At 45.5% G+C, this 17,605-nt stretch overlaps 1 protein-coding gene across 2 annotated transcripts in view; it reads right to left on the bottom strand.

Annotated features, from left to right (window-relative positions):
* The window catches only part of LOC140897711 (cilia- and flagella-associated protein 337), a 52,133-nt gene that overhangs the window by 19,521 nt on the left and 15,007 nt on the right, over window positions 1-17,605 (bottom strand). Inside the window, exons 10-16 of one of the 2 annotated variants that reach the window (XM_073310656.2) lie at window positions 17,018-17,278; window positions 12,777-12,941; window positions 11,889-12,038; window positions 11,452-11,636; window positions 9,385-9,524; window positions 5,687-5,832; window positions 1,961-2,178 (exon numbers count right to left, since the gene is read on the bottom strand). In XM_073310656.2, coding sequence (XP_073166757.1) covers window positions 1,961-2,178; window positions 5,687-5,832; window positions 9,385-9,524; window positions 11,452-11,636; window positions 11,889-12,038; window positions 12,777-12,941; window positions 17,018-17,278 — 1,265 coding nt within the window. The remainder of the gene's footprint in view (window positions 1-1,960; window positions 2,179-5,686; window positions 5,833-9,384; window positions 9,525-11,451; window positions 11,637-11,888; window positions 12,039-12,776; window positions 12,942-17,017; window positions 17,279-17,605) is intronic. The other variant, XM_073310657.1, reaches the window with a different exon arrangement.

Genomic DNA, 17,605 nt, shown 5'->3' with positions numbered 1-17,605 from the left:
CCGGTACAAAAAGTGAAAGAACCCCAAATGTATCATTTTAATAATCTCAAGGTTTTTATGTCAAGCTCATGATTGGCGAGAGGGGGAAGAGTAAGATTAACTCAGCTGAGTTTAACTGACACTGTGGGATCAAGCTGATGAAAGAAGATTTTCTCACCTACCCTATTAAAGCTCTCCTCAGCAGGTCATCACATCTGCTGAGCATCCTCTCATTTACTGGCTTCTTTAAGTAGGAGATTTTCTGTATTAATCTTTTCATAGCTCTCCCACACCCCACAGGATGTACTGTGGCTAAATCCTAGAACCTTAGTTAGGCAGGCATGCTAACACCTTTGATACGTAGGCTAATTAACAAAACTATTGTTAACCGACTTCCAACTGCACACCCCTAATTGTCACCTACCACCTCACACTGAAACCCATACTGGGTATCATTAAACAATTAAAACCCTTTCTCAATAGGGACCCCATCCTGAAAGAAATATTTCCTGAACCCTTTCTTCTGGCCTTCAAACAATCCCCCAACCTCACCAAGCTCATCATCAGAAGCAAGCTCCCCGCAGACCAGGACCCACCAACACAAAGGGGCACCAGACCCTGCCAGAACAATAGATGCAAAACCAGCAGCCATAGCTCCACTGTTACAATGATCAACACCCTCCCACAACACACCTTTCCAGATTCCTGGGTCCTACATGTGCCTATCACAATATGTGGTGTACTGACCCAGTGCACAAATGCCCCAGTAACCACTATGTGGGTGAACCCAGACAATCACAATGCTCTCGAATGAATTCACACAGAAACATAATAAAAGACAAAAATATCCTGTCACCCATGGGCCAACGCTTTCCCCAAAATGAGCAATCCCCCTCTGACCTCAGTCTTTGTCCTCAAAGGAAACCTGCACAATGCCTTCAAAAGATGAGCTGGGGAGCTGAAATTCAATCTTTGCTAGACGCTAGAAATCACGGTTGCAATAATGACGCGGGATTTATGGCTTATTCTGACACTCTTTTTGGTCGTCTGACTGCAGGGGTGTTAATGGGCCATGTCACCTTGAACGGTCCTTTAGAACGTGTGTTAACCACTTATGCTAAACGATCTGTTCCACCTTGTATTCAGCTATGACACTCTGAGTCCCTTCCCCAGACCTGAGGAAGAGCCGAGTGTAGCTTGCAAGCTGGTCTCTTTCACCAACAGGAATTGGTCCAATAAAAGATCTTGCCTTATGCACCTTGTCTCTCTAATATCAAAACTAGCCCACATTTGCCCAGCCTACTGTAGCTGTTATACAGACTCCCTATGTACATCACAGCTTGAATAGCCTTAACATTAAAATTAAAGCATTTTAATATGTCCTAGCACATAATATATATAGTTTAATCTTGCACCAGGCCAGTGGTTACAGGTCAACAGTGATGAAGAAGGGAGGAGAGAACTTTATCGTTTCGCATCTGTGGTACAGGTAGGGTGCTGGGGAGAAGATCCCAAGAGATGGGAAGGATCATCTGGAGCCAAAGAGTATGAGCCCCAGTGTCACCCAAGGCACCCATGGTGATGAGATTACATAAGAATTTATATAGAATAGAAGCAAAGAGTCTCTTTGCAACCTGCACCTTCATCCCCCCTAACTGCCTGAACTCGCCTCCAATCCCTTAATGGGAAGCACCCCAGCCAGATCAGACTAGCTGACAAATCAGCCCCTCCCAGAATTGGTATTGTGCAGGTTAGCCAAGGCTAACGGAGTTCCCCACACATATGACTTAGTACAGACTCCACAAATCCCAGGGCCATCCTTGCCCTTCAGACTGTCCAAGTCAGTATCTATTTGAATTTCTTGCTAGGTAAGCATTGGTCATGACAATGAGATGCACTGGGGGCAGAGGAGGGGTAACGTTCTCAGAAATTCATCACAGAAATAGCCTTAGAAGTGATCCATCTTGGGCTGGAAACTTACTTGGGATGGGCGAACGTTGATGGATTTTTCAAGTCCCATCTCTTTTCCTGCCCAAAGGTTCCCACAAATTTCCCGTCTGGGGTCCACAGTCTGGCGCTTCTGTCCGAGGAGCCGCTCAGGATGAATGAATCTGAACCGAACATGAAGTGTTCGACACTCACCACAATGCTGTTATGGGCTCTCCAGCTACACAGTAAGGGAGGCTTTTCCAGAGAGCCCTGGGACAATGGACACAGGAGAAAGAGATTCAGGTAGCTGGCCACTAATCATAACCTTAAAAAAATCCCAACAGAGAAAGCAGAATCCATGTCACATGAATGGAACCTAGGCCATGGGATTGATCCAGGTCAATAAGGCTTCAGGTAAGAAGTGGGGTTATTCATGTGAGTGATGCATTTCGTTGGGTCTGACCTACCTTAGATAAAGGGGGAGGAGTTGTATAACAGATTTTTTTCTGTATTTTATCATCTTAAAACCATCAGCGCAAAAACCATCCTGTATTAATTCCTGGCTAATTATCCTGAAGAGATTCAGCCTTTGACCTTGTGTCCGATATACTTGGCATGGATTAATGAAACATTTCATACCCAATCTCGTCATTTAATTAGAAAAGGAAGACAGGAAAAACTTAATGCTCCCAGCAGCTAATATGAATTTCCAAAGCAGTGACCAGTCCCTGCTTCCAGAATGAAGATCCTCATTACCTTTAAAAATGGAGAATAATGAGCCCAATCTTTTGTCCTTACTCAGGCGAGACTGCCTTGGGCTTAATTAGGATGTGTGAGGGAGACAAGGGTGAAGTTAAAAAGCGAACACATGGACAGTAGCACCATTGGGACACGTACATAGTGAACCTAAAGTAACTATGATCTCAGCATGGTAACCCTCCAGCTGCCCTTCCCACCTTTCTTCTCTCTGCTATTAGTTGACAGAAAGGTGGGATGGAATCAGGAATGGAATCTTATTTGTTCTATAAAACACTTAGTACACGGTATGTATTGTACGTACTGTATAAATCATTGTTAATAATACTATGTGACTGGCTCCGTGGAATACTCCAGCTGCGGTGTTAGCAAGATGCTTATCGCTCTAAGTAACTTGTTTACTTAGCAGGCTTAATAATTGTATCGCTTGCTTTCTGCATGTGCTGTGTCTATAAGCCCCAGCATTGGAGATTTGTAAGGGAAGCAATCCCGGTGCTCAGCTCATGTTATTAGCTGAGTCAGCAAGAAAGGAGCACATTAGAGGCTGAGCTGAACTAATCTTATCTTGTTGCAGGCAACATGGCCTTTTGTCTCTCCAGTTTTCTCCATAAAGATTTTTTTTAATCATGGAGTCCATTCAAGGAAATCAACAGTCTTTGCTTTCCTGCCAGAGATGTAAATGAATGTAGCAGACATATTTGTGGGGGATGCCTGAAGGCCATATTTAAGATGGTGATGCTACAAACTACCATGCTTACATGCTTACAAACTAGAAGTTCAGGGAAACCCCAGGAGTTCCTGTTCAGGAAGAATGGACCAGTGGTTAGAGCATTAGCTTGGGAAACTCAGGACCAATTCCCTGCTTCAACAATGTCTTCCTGTGAGAGCCTGGGCAAGTCTCTCTGTGTCTCAGTTCCTCCTCTGTAAAATGGTTCACTGGTAATGGGAGCCATATGGCATAGATGTATTGAGCTTTCCCCACCAACCCCTTTGGCCAGTGGAGCAGTCCTGATCTCACATATATACATTCATACATATAGAGAGGCCTCTAATCTGCAGTTCTGTATCAATTGTCAGTAGGACTGACAAGCTAATTGGGTCAGAACAGCTACCACAAAGCCCTGGGGCCTCGAAATGTGAGGGCTAGAATAGTAATGTGTTCCTTACATTATTCATGGGTGATGAAGAGTTAGAACATGCTGGCTTGGGAACATTAACCACCTGGTGAAATGTTTTAGTAGATTCATAGAGTCCAAGGCCAGAAGGAACCATTGTGATCATCTAGTCTGATCTCCAGTCTAATGCAGGCCAGAGAACTTCCTCACAGTAATTCCTAGAGCAGATCTTGAAGGAAAAACACCTAATCTTGATTTTAAAAAGGTCAGTAATGGAGAATTCACCACCATCCTTGGTAAATTGTGAATGACTCTCACCACTAACAAAGTCCTGTGGATTGAGAACAGTGCTGCATTAATAGTTCTTACCAGGCTTTCTGGGTGATGGCTAGATGGTCCAGAGGCTCGCTGTGCAGAAGGAACAATAGGACTGATAAATGACAGGGTGGTAACTATAACTAAACCCTTCCCATGAAGCTCCTGGCAACAGCTTACTTCACTTCAGAGTCTGGTCTAGTGATTCCAAACCCATGGATAATTCTCAAGCTACTGTAGCTACTATTGGTTGTCACTGAAACTTCTGGAACTTTTCTTCCAGACCTCTGTGAAGTCACCAACTCGCTGCCAGGCTTCTCTTATTCAGACACTATGGCACAAAAATGTCTGTGTCCTGGCCTGTGGGAGGGGCTTAGCCACCTGAAATGGTGGTAGTAGCCGGATGGGCTGGGCATGTGTGTGCTTGCAAGCGTGCATGTGTTAGACCTGTGGGAACTTAAACACAAAGGGAGCCGCTGGTAATTCAGTGAATCACATCTAGTCGTAGGCAGGCTCTTTACTTAAATATTATTATTTATTGTGAATTGACAATGTCTTGTTGGGATGATGAGGCTGTGCAAAACCAGAGGAAAAAGTGTTCCCTGCCTGAAGGATCTGACAACCTAAATCAGACAGCCACCTGTCAGACAGACAGCTAAACTTCTAGGGATGCGGATATTTTAGCAAATATATTGTAACAATCCATGAGCACCAAAAACAATTTTCATTCTGCTGCACACCAAGGGTACTCAGAACTTCATGGCTTCTGTGCTAGTGGCAACAGAATACCTGTTTTCCTGGAATTAAAAGCTCAGGTCTTTGCCAGCTGATGTACAGGTGAATCTCTGCAAACTGTGAGCAGTGCATTTCCTATGACAAACATCTGGGAAGTTCTGATCCCATCCAACGGTGTGTACACCCACACCTATGTGTGTGTGTGCTTGCCAGTTCATAAAAACCTAAACGATGCTTGCTGAGTTATCACTGAATGACCTGGGCAGAAAATGTGAAAACAGAGATTGAACCAAATCATAAAATTTGGATCTGGATTCTGCAGGGGGGGCTGGAACAATTTGTATAATGAGGGTGCCGAGAGCCATTGAACCAAACTGTAAACCCTGTATATAATGGAAGCCACTTCAAGCTGGGGCATGCAGTAGCACCCCCAGCATCCCTCGTTCCAGCATCTACGGATTCTGCCCCAGTGTAGGGCCCTGGGGTTTGGATTCAGTGATTTCAGGCCCATTGTTAGTTTTGAAGAGATGTTTGGAGGATCTTTGGCTCACCAGGAGAGAATGACAGCTTGAAGAATAAAGGGTGGCATGGAAGCCCTAAGATGGATAATAAAGACTCGGGAAGTACCTATTCAAGTTTGCCTAATGCCTGCCGGAGACATTAAAAAGATGCCTGACATGCTCTTGCCCAAAGAAGTGAGCAATGCCCTCGACAAGTGAAGCATCGTGGACATGAACTCCCTAGGGATAATCAGGAAATAAATAACAACACTCATGAACATGGTAACCCAGTGAACTGCTTTGTCCGTACATGCCAAGGCCATTTCCATATACCGAGAATGAAGTGTCAAGATTTACCTGAGTTCTAGGGGACAGCCCATAATCTGAAATGTCCCAAACCTGGATGAATCCACCTGTGTCTCCAGATACAAGAACACTGTTCATTTGATTGGTGGACAATCCAGTCACAGCCACGTCCTCTGTAGCTGGGGCATAATAAAAACCTGAAACAACAAGAGAGGATGAAGGGTAACACTTTCAAAAGCCTATTACACTGACACTGTGGAAAGTGGCTTCATTAGGTAGCTCATCAGCAGCACTTCACTGAAAAGAGGATGAAAATTCTTTGTTCCACTTCTAACTCTATCACACTGCACCTATTATTAACACAGGAAAAGGCGTCTCTTCTGCACCATTAGAGTCGCATTGGCAGCACAGGCCTCCTCACACTGTATCACACCTGTTATAATAAACAGGTGCTATATTTAATGCCTTATATCTATATAACAACTGTCGCTGGAAGAATACCAATGTGCTTGCATATATAAAATTAGTCACCCACTATTGAAATGCAGCCACCTCTGGGTTGGAATCTGGCAGCCACTCTAACAACACTGGGTAACAGTTCTTGTTGTTGTTTCTCCTTAGAGAGAGGAATATTGCCTTCAGTTGAAATGCTGGAGTTTTTTTGGACAGTTATTCATGTTGGACTTTGGCAGAGAGCATGGGACCCACTCCAGAATGGCCAATACACCCAGTGGTAGGAGACTCACCTGGGATGTGAGACACCTGGCTTTGGAGCAGGGACTTGAATCGGGGTCTCCAACATGTCAGGTGAGCATCCAAACCACTGGGCTATAGATTCTCTCTCTCTTTGTCCCAATGAATATTTAGTTATTTATACAAAGTGGAACAAAAGAGAACTAGATAAATTCATGGAGGTTAAGTCCATTAATGGCTATTAGCCAGGATGGGTAAGGAATGGTGTCCCTAGCCTCTGTTTGTCAGAGGTTGGAGATGGATGGCAGGAGAGAGATCACTTGATCATTACCTGTTAGGTTCACTCCATCTGGGGCACCTGGCTCTGGCCACTGTCGGCAGACAGGATACTGGGCTGGATGGACCTTTGGTCTGACCCAGTATGGCCGTTCTTATGTAACAGCTCTAGCAGGAGTTATCTATAGACAGATGGACTCTCTAGCATGGTTGGGACATGTGCCTGGGGTGTAGGAGATCCAGGTGTGCATCCAAACCACTGGGCTGTTGGCTATTCTGGGGATTCTCTCTCTCTGTCTTGTTTTTGTGTGGGAAATTTTGAAAGCTCTCAGTTTTGTTCTGATGTGGAACAAAAACAAATTCTGAAACCTCACCATTTTTCATGGAACGGAAGCTCAGCATCTTGTCAGGCGTCTCATGGATGTACCCCAAAATCAAGGGCTACTTTAGAAAATATTGGCCCGAGGGTGTGTCCACTCAGCAGCTGGGAGGTGCGATTTTCACCGCAGGTGGACATAACACGCACCAGCTCTGCTTGAGATAGTGCCTCAAGATCGCACTGCAGGGACGGGGCTTAGCCTGAGGATGTACCCATGAGGTTGGGCAGGACTGTACTTGGGCAACTAGCCTGAGTGGCTGCGTGTGACTCTGCAACCATGCTATTGTTAGGTGCTAGATTGAGCAAAGCTAGCATGTGTATGTCTACCTGCCCTAGGAATCACACCTCCCCGAAGCTATGTAGACGTATCCTTAGTGTCTCTGCGCAAAACCTGATCCTACTGAAATTAATGGGAGTTTAGCCATTGACTTCAATGAGGCCAGGATTTTGCCCTCTGTGTGTCTGTTTGACTCACAGTTACTGGTAGTCATCACAGATGGAAATTCCTCAGCTGCAGTGGGTTTCATTTTCGGTAACCGCTCACCATGTACAATTGCAGCTGCCTGGATTGCCATTTCCCACCCATGAACTCTGTGCTCCCTTTTATGCTTTGCTAAAATGATCTGTTCCAATGAGCGTGGCTGTGCATTGAATAACACTGCTTTGTCTTTTTGCATGGTAATTTGTTGTACGTTTCCTGCAGTTAGTTTAAGGCTTGCTCTTTGGTTTTCATTTTTGTAGTTTTTTTTCTCCCCCACAGGGATACTGAAGTGGGTCACTGAAAAAAACAAAACAAAACCCAGCCCAACCCCAATCACTGGGAAAATACATTTCCCAAGAGAAAGGGTTTGAATATCCTGTTTTTAAAGCTTTTCTCATGTCCTGTTTGGAAGCTTTTCTTGTTAGCTAGCATTTTGGTTTTGTAAATAACATACATTTTCCAATTGTTCTTAGTGCCAGTATCTGAAGTTCCAATAACTGGAATATTGGCACTATAGGAAGGAGAGAGAATAAATAAGCATCAGATACATCCCTGCCGTTAGACCAGGGAAGAATTTGGCTCTTTGGGCCAAATCCTCATTCCAATGTAGTTGATGGATATTGTGCTTTTAATCCAAAGGGATCGTGATTTGGTCCAATAATGTCTTATGTCTCTCAGTAGGACTATGGTTATAGCATATGTTGCCAGAATCCTTCTGAGAGAGAATTTCTGGAACAACAGATCAGTTAAAGATCCGAACACACCAATGAACATGGATCAGTTTAATTACAATCCAGATTTCAGTCAGATGCCGGCTGCAAGGCCTTTAACATTAAGCTGTGTCTACACTAGCACTTTTGTCGGTATAACTTATGTCACTCAGGGGTGTGAAAAAACACCCCCCTGAGTGACACAAGTGACACCGACAGAAGCGCTGGTGTGGACAGCGCTACGTCGATGGGAGAGAGCTCTCCCCTTGGCACAGAGCGGCTACATGGGAGATCTTGCATTGGGACAGCTGTGCCGCTGTAAGGTCTCTAGTGTAGACATGGCCTTAGTCCTGGTCTACACGACAAACTTATGTCGGGACAACTACGTTGCTCCAGGTTGTGGAAAAACGACACCTCTGAGCAATGCAGTTATACCGACTGAACTCCCGGTGTAGACAGTGCTCTGTTGACAGGAAGGCTCGTTGACTGCCTCTCGGGGAGGTGGAGTACCTACGCCAATGGGAGAAGCTCTTCCCGTCAGCGTAGGTAGCGTCTTCACTAAGCGCTACAGCAGTGGAGGTGTGCTGAGGCAGTGCTGGGAGTGTAGATAAGCCCGCAGTTACAATTAGCATCAGCTTTAGGAATAGGTGGGATACGTGATCAACCAAAGCATTTCAGAGGGAACATCAGAGCTCCGAACACTCGGGGATGAATTCACCTGCAGGAAGAGACCCCTGCGCTCCAGAAGCCCATTTACAGAGTACATGCTGCAGAAGAAGCCGGCTAGCTAGAAGACTCTGTACTCCTGACTGTGGGTTGCAGGAGAAGACCAGCTAGCCAGAGGACATGTTCCCCTCTCTAACATGGGTTGGGCATGAGACATGGAGAGGATGGGAAGGAAAAGTAATAGTGTACAATCCAGGATTAATTACTTCAGGTTAGATGGAGGCGTCTCCCTTGTTTCTCTAGCACCAAAACAAGCCGTTTCTGCCACATCCTCATGGCTTGTTGGCCCACGGACCAAGAGGCCCGGAGGAGACACACACACCTTCGGGTCTCTAGATAGGCAGCAACGAGCTCTTAACACCTGCTCCCCATTGAAGTTAATAGCAAAACTCCCACTGACTTCAGTGAGCCAAAATTTCTCCACAGGCCGCCAGGATCCAAACATCTAGCTGAAGCTATGATGACTTTCACAGGTAAGTCTTACCAAATTGCCGTTGTTCTGCAAAGACGCTCCACCAGCGAAGGCTCCCGGCATCAGAGCTCACAAGGATTGCACTGTCTTTTGAAACACCACCCAGGGATCGATGCTGGAGAAAGAGTAGCTTATCCACTGGAGGATGTGACCTAAAATTCAGTGAAGAAGATGTTCAGACCTATTTTCCCAACCCTTTGTTTTCTTTGAAGTCCACCTGGCAGGTCAAAACACCCAACTTTTTAAAAAAGGGCTGGTTATTCCCATTGGAAAGGAGGGGAAAAGCCCGGAACTATAAATGCGGTTGCATTTGGGAATACTAATCACATTTTCCTTTGATTGCTTTCTTCACACAGACATAAATTAACCCCCCCCCACACACATTTAATTGTTTTTATTTAACTATTAATGCCAATTTCTACAGGAGAACCCCCAAATAAATGTCTGTATGTATTGGCTGTTAGACATCCAACAAAACTCTGCATTGTCTTCAAAACTTGAGCTACAGGCATCAGAGTGCTGGGAGCAAGAAGTCAAAAGTAGATCAGAACGATGGTCCTGAACCTGCAACGGGTGGCATGTGGGTGAACTGCTGTGCCCATGAAGAGCCTGACTGAAGTCAGCGAGACTCTGTACCAACTCAGGGGCCTGCCCATGTGGAGCTCATGGCAGGATTGAGGTCTAGTGGGTATATATTTAAAAGAAGTTGGCAATTTTTTGTTCAGTGGCAAAGGGTTGGGGAATGTCTCCACAGCTGGTGGCTCGTGGTGGGGTGTTTCATATCATGTGGCTGATATTCATAAACCCGGGGGAAGAATTGCATTTGGCTCCTGTTCAAAACCTTTGCAAAGGGTGTAATTCTCCTCAGTGTCCCTATCAGCCCAGTAATATTTCATTAACCCACACCACAGGAAACACCGGGCCTGATCCAAAGCCCATTGAAGCAGACACACGTCTTCCCATAGACATCAGGGAGCCTCGGACCTGGCCCGTCGGTAGATTTTCACACTGAGCCAGGGCAGGGATGGAAAATGAAGTCACACTGCTGAAACTGCGTGGAGAGGCAGGCCCTGGGTGTTTATTAAGGGTCAGATTCTGCCATCCCTGTTGAGGCTGGGTCCAGCTGATCTCAGCACAGCGCCAGTCTATATCTGCAGCAAATTGCAACATCCTCCCGCCTCTGGCTCAGCTGCTACACTGAGGATGGCTTCAGCTATTCCCCACCCCTTCTCAGTCAGGGGCCGCTCAGGTGGCAGGAAGTGGGTGCACAAGTTCTGGGTTTAGCCAGTGGAGGGGTGTAAGGGAGGTTCTTACTCCCATGGATGCATGGTGCTTTTTAACCCTGTATAGCATAGACCAAACCCATAAAAGCTGGCTTAAATTTAATGGACCCAATCCTAGAAACCATCTACTCTCAAAGTTCTTGTCAACATCCATGTCACGCAGGATTGGGCCCAATTTCCCCTCAGTGGGGCAGATCCTCTGGTGGCGTGAACGGTCATAGTTCCATTGAAGTCAGTGGTGCTAAGACACTCTATACCTGCTGAGCAGCTGCACCAAGGGATTGAAACACACCCGCTGCCCGGGTGCGTTCCCAGATTTCACCATTCAAACATGCAGGCCCATGTAGTCAGGATAATGCTCATCACAACTATAGCTGCTTGTCGTCTTCAAAGCACCTTGCAAACATTAATAGTGCTTAGGCTGGTGCTTACCTTTTGTGAGAAACTGTCACTGTTTGCCCAGCATGCTGACATGATCTCAGGTAGAGAGAGCAATGCAGATTCTTTAGTGTCAAGCACCCGGTTTTCAAGTGTGTTTTTAATAAATAACAACACCACCACCCACTCACACCCAGCAGGTAAATCATCAAGGAGGATGTTACAGGGAAATAAGACACCAACATTTTAAGCAGCAAGGCTCTCATAAAAATGCCCTCTCTTTTTCATGCTGTTTGTTAGAAGAAAAAAACAACAACTTGGAAATGAAGCAGCTCTAACACCCGAGCAAAGCCCATTACTTCCCCCAGCCCACAGTTTAATGAATAACTCACCATAAGTCATTAAAAGAAAATGATACCTTTCGGGCTGAGTCTGTCTGAGGTAGAGATACACGCTCTGGGATTCCACATCCCACACGATAATTTCGCCATCGAAGCTGGCTGAAGCAAGGAGCCCAAGAGAAGGACAATAGTCTACAGTCAGGATGTCCTCTTTGTGCAGCTGCCCACCCTTCCAAGAAGGATGCACAGTAACATATAGGGCCTACAAACAGGCAGAGAACAGAATAAAGCTCAGGTTTTACTAACTTGATTAATAAGACATACTGGGGCAAATTCAGTGTTGATGTGAGCAGATGTGGGTTCCTCTGACTTCAATGAGGTTTTTACCGCTTACTCTAATGTCACTTCCATGGGTGTAACAGAAGGAACCATCTTGTTCATTTAAACACAATCAACAACTAGTACCCTGTTTTTTAACAGGTGGCTATTCCCATTCCACTCCTCCTTTACGCACCCCAGGTTCACAGAAATCATAAAGGACGATTTTCTGATTCCATCCCACTGCGAGCAATGTTTGATCCCGCAAAGCTACAAGTCCCATGACTTCAGCTTCTTCCACTACCTCCAGTTGGTGCAAGTTTTGGCCAGTCTGAAAATGCCAGACCTGTTCAAAAGAAAATATATTTAGTTTTATCCACCCACAATGTTAGTCGTATCTTATCTGGCCCCTCAGCTATGGTGCCTGGTGTCAGAAGGGGAAGAAAAGGCATGAAAGATGATAAATGAAGTCTCTGTCTCAAAGAGCAGACAGTCTAAAGATGTGCTGAACCAAAACTAGGTTCTGATCACATCTGAAAACTTCAGAGAAGTTCCTATTTGATTCCAGAGCAGAATATTGCAGCTTGGGCTATATGCTAATTGTCATACCATGTGGAGTCATCAGAGCTTTGCAATGATTATTATAAAGGCTCTTAATATACGCAGTATGAGCAACATGGTACTTCCTGTCTATCCATATTTAAGGCCATTGTAGTGAACTGACAGTGTTTGACTGAAAATCCAACTCTGCCAGCAAAGGGTGAGCACGTTAAGTGTGTTCTGCTGACTCACTGGGGCAGATGGGAATGTCACTCTAGAGAGAGGACCTCAGCTGTGAGCTGAGCCAACCTTGGTGAGGAACCCTGCGAACAGCCAAACCTCAGAGATTTTGTGCTGAGTTGTTTTTGTGAATGCAGCCAGACAGCAGAAAAGGGGCTACATTTTGACCTGCTACAGCTTGTGTAGGCTGTGCTTCAAGCAGGGTGGGGGAATCACCTGCTCCCAGCTCTGTATTCTGGAAATGAAGGAAAGGTCAAAGGAACTGTGTCACAAGAGCAGCTCTATTCTGTTTCAGTAAACAAACCTTTATGGTCCCATTCCTTGCTGCCGTAATGAGCCTCTGCTGGGAGTTGTCAAGGGCCATGCATGTAATCTCTTCCTTCCCATGGGCATTGTTTATGAGGAGGCGTTTGGCCCCCGTCTCCACATCCCACACAGCAACAGTGGCATCGTCACCTCCTGTCACCACCTGTCAGCAGAGAGAGCAAAGTTTGACATGTTCTGGTTTTGAGTTGCTTTACGTTTTGCTAAGGAAAGCCCTGAGGAGCAGTATGGAGCAGCATCTCCGTTTGGAGCAGGACTTCACCTTCCCTGGATGGTGCATCAGTCCACCAGTTTATGCAGAAAAGCCAATTTCCCCACTTCAATCCATCTATAATATAGGCAGTGGCTGGTTCAAAGCAGCTATAGACTGATCCATGTATATCCATTGAACTGAATCACTGAAAATCACCGTGGATAAACACTTGTGAGGTCAACAGGGGCCAATGTAGAATTGTTCTCTGCAATTTATCCTCTCCAGTGCTATGTTCAGTCTAGTTTGAAATTACTTCATGCTGAAGGATGTTGAGAAATTTGAAGAGGGATCAGAGAAGAGCCATGAGAATGATTGAAGGATTGGAAAACATGCCTTAGTGAAAAACTTAAGGGGCTTAGTCTGTTTAGCTTATCAAAGAAAAAGTTAAAGGGTGATTTGTTCACAGTCTATAAATACACACATGGGGAGCGGAGAGACAAGGTGGGTGAGGTGATGTCTTTTATTAGACCAACTTCTGTTGGTGAAAGAGACCCGCTTTGGAGCTAGACAGAGCTCTTCTTCAGGTCAGAGCTCTGGGTAGCTCGAAAGCATGTCTCTTGCACCAATAGAAGCTGGGCCAATAAAAATATTACCTCACCCACCTTGTCTCTCTAATATCTTTGGACGGACGTGGCTACAACACTGCAAAAGGCATGAAAGAAATTTGACGCCAGAGGGTTTTTTAGTTTAGCTGACAAAGGTGTAACAAGAACCAATGTCTGGAAGTTGAAGCTAGGCAAATTCAGAGTAGAAATATGGTGCAAATTTTTAAACAGTGAGGATAATTAATCATTGAAACAACTTCCCAAGGGGTGTGGTGCATTCTCCAGCACTGGAAATTTTTAAATGAAGATTGGATATTTTTCTTAATGATCTGCTGCAGTTCAACTACAACTATTGAACTTGAAGCAGGAATTAATACAGTGAAGTCCTAGGGCCTGTGTTGACTAGATGATCACAATGGTCCCTTTTGGCCTTAAAATCTATGAAAAAAAATGGAGGCACTTCCATCACATCTCTTGGAAGACAGTCTTATAGAGTGCAAACATCAGTTTTCCTTTGCTCATTTCCATTTGATTTTGTCCTGTTATACTGCCGTGAAGCATCCGAAACAAGTCTCCTTGTTTGGTATTTATGTCCTGGGCCTAGGCATTCCCTAGGACATACAAGAGCTATTACTGAAGAACAAAAATGAGTAATGAGGAAGTGAAACATAGGACAGTGCCGAGTGTGAAAGAGGTGAGCATTCCAAAAACACTCAGAAAAGATTGGTGTTGGCCAGTTCAATGAAAGATGTGATTTAGAGAGGTTTCTAAAGGCAGCCATGTGTCAGGCTGCTAATGAGCTCTCATTGGGCACTAGCGCTGCTTGGAATGGGTGTGAAATTTGGAGACCAAAGGGAGCAGAGGACAGAGCTGAAGAGGTGGGTATATTTGGGGCTGGGGAATATTAAGAAGCGAATCTTGACAAATTGAAAGAAGTCAGGCTGACCAGCAAAACCAGAGGAAGAAGATGCAAGGGATTGTGGCAGAGGATGGGTATGGAGGGGAATTTATAGAACAAGGCAGCTGGGCACCACACAACTTGCTGGAGGTTTAATGGCTGACAGTTGAACACGTACAGTGATGGCAATTTGTTCCTAGCCTCACGCATGAGAGTAAAGATGTCAAAGCTGCTTAGCTGCAAACCCCAAGTACTGCTGAGCTCAGCTTGGGAGGTGCTGGAGATGTCACCGAAGTCATGCTTTCCGGAGCCAATGGGATTTCTTTTTGAAACTTTTGATTAAGGCAAAGCTACAACAAATGGTTATCGTACTACACTATACTTTAATTATTACTTATTCAGGATCGGTTTAACATTCAAAGATCCTGGCTAAAAAGAGTTGAACGTACCTGGTTTCTCAGTCCTTTCTTGCATTTCCTGGCAGCTGCTCCCCTCCCCTCCCAGCTCCCAAAATATGACACAGAAACACATTCTGGAGCCAGACAGGACACAACCCAAGCCAAACCACATGAACTCAGGGTTCCGTGACGGTGGAGGAGATTTAGAGGGCTCCTGGACTTGTTTTCTGGGTGGGTTAATGGCTGGAGTTTGTTGTTCTAACCTTGTCCGCCCTGTTTAGGGCAGAAGAAATGCATCCCCGAAACAAAGTAACTCTTTTCTTGTGGCTTCTGACAGCGATTCAGCTGCACGTGTTCCAGGGCACACAACCTTTGACTGTGCTTTTCCAGTTGGTTTGGGATGCAGTCAAAACAAGCAAGTGACTAAAGTCTGCGAGCTGCCCCGGGTGAAGAGCTCTGCTTTGCCTTATTTGCACTTAGTGACTAATACCGAGGGTTGGACGGATGGGAGACAAGTACATAAGCTCATCATCTGCCTGCTCTGGGTCAAGGAAACAGACAAAGAAACCAGCAAACGGCGCACAGCTGCTTCATCCCACTGTTTGCTTCTCCAGCAATAAAACAGGGAGATTTTAGTATAGAACAAGAGCAAACCCAAGTTCTTGCTTTTTCCCTCCATAGCAACTCACTGGAGAAATCGCTAGCTCTCGGGAAGCTTCGTATTGCTCTTCTTCTTGTCCCAGAGGAGAAGACTGTGACTCCCTCAATGTGCTTACATTTTAATTCGAGACCAGAGAGCACCTCTCAGTCAAGCTCTGAAGAGTCTGGTCATCATAAATATACCTCTCCAGAGGGTAATGGGGTGGAGGAGGAATCCCTGCCTGGTGCAGGGATTGGATGTGTTGACCTATATTAAAGTGCCTTCCACACCTAATTGCTATGGGCTCAGTTGTGTCTGAAAAGCACAGCCCCGCCCTAGGGGCATTTCAGAGCTGCACCATTCTAGCAGGAGCAGCCTAGTCCCATCTGTGCACTAGATCTGCTCTGGTGCCTGGTCCCCAGCAATTCCCACTTTGGGAAAATGCCTGTGGCTAGCGGGAGCAGACCCAGCTCACCACTAAGCCCTTAGGTAAAAGTCCATTAGAATTTCTTAGGCATTTAATCTATGCCTAAGGTCTCTAGGAGCCAATGGAGGCTGAGACACGTTCACTGCACGGGAGCTTTGCCTGAGTCCAAACCATATAAGGATTTCAGCATTCAGTCCACAGTGAGCACTTTAAAATCCTGGGATCAGCATGCAGCTTGAGAGGGTGGGCTGCCGGTTGGAGATCTGTGTGGGGATTAATGGAAAGGAATACTTCCATTAGGCTGTGGAGTGGCCAGAGCTGCTTGCTCCTCAGCCACCGTTGCAGCAACAGGGCTGCCCGCACTGCTCTGGCCAGTGCATTCGAAAGAGAGGAAGCTGGGCTCTTTTTCTGGCTTGCACACTGTAATTGCAGATCTGTAGTCACTGGGGATGATGCTTGAGGCAATGGATCAAATTTGCAGAAGCGTTTGTGTGCTTTTTCCTGCATCCTTTTTGCAACGTGCAACACACACACACACACTTCTATGGATGTGCAAATCCGAGTTTGTGTGCCTGCATTAGGATTTGTGCAGCACCAGTCGAAAGCGTGAAAAAGTGCATGAGCACATCTAAAAATCTCTCCCAACTGGATTTTCAAATTGCCGGCAGAGCATGTGCCTCTGGTAACTGGAAAAGCCAGTTTTTTACTTGGAATTTCAAAAACTGGACTGGGAAAGTCACACAGAGAGAAGAAATACAGAGATCCATAATGATGGTTTTTACAATCACTTTCCTGAAACTGGTTTCTCTTGCAAACCTAGCATAGAAACTAGAGATGGGTCTGAACCAAACTCCCAGATCCAAACACCCCCAAACCTTTAGAGAGTGTTCAAAATCTCTATCTGATTTTCTCAGTTGCCCAATATCTACAGTGGGCCAAACGAGTATCTCACATGCAAACACATAAAGGGGTTTAAATTCTGCATTCGTATCCAAATTTCTTGGTTTAAGCCCAACCCTACCGGAAAGCGCTGATCAATAAAGTTATCAGAAGTGCTGACCTGGTGGAAGAAGGTGTTATACAGAGCACCGCATAATGGTGCATCATGGGTAGCCAGCATTTCTTCCTCAGGACTGTCATGCGCTAGCTTCAACAATCCAATATAATCAGCACAGGAGACTAAGAGGAGGTGGGGAGACTGCTGGATGAGCAAGAAGGGGAAATCCCCCTGTTCTTGTGTTTGTTCTGGCTGGACACATGGGAACTTGAGTGCCAGTGTGTACAGACAAGCCTGTGAGAAAATATCCCAGACTTTCAGGACCTGAGAGAGGAGAGAGAGAAGCTGGGATTTATTTACGTGTTTGCTAGAGGCAGCTACTAGTGGCTCTGCATACTCCCAAATTTTGTGGCTCAGGAAGATTTTTTCTATTTACCATGGAGCGACGTGCTCGTGCTTTGTGATGTTTTAGCTCGTCACCTTATGTACTTCCTTTCACACCCCATCTTCTGGCAGAGTTAAGGGCGTTGCTGAAGCAAGGCCAGTTACAATATATTGCACAAACACTGAGACTTTCATCTGAGCTTTTCAAAGGGCTTCATAATCCTTAGTAGAGCAGGGCGAATAATGGTTTTTGGTTTGTTGGCAATT

The sequence above is a fragment of the Lepidochelys kempii genome, chromosome 14 (genome assembly GCF_965140285.1).
Source record: "Lepidochelys kempii isolate rLepKem1 chromosome 14, rLepKem1.hap1, whole genome shotgun sequence".
Classification (NCBI taxonomy): Eukaryota; Metazoa; Chordata; order Testudines; family Cheloniidae; genus Lepidochelys; species Lepidochelys kempii.
This window is presented reverse-complemented; position numbering and strand designations above follow the sequence as displayed.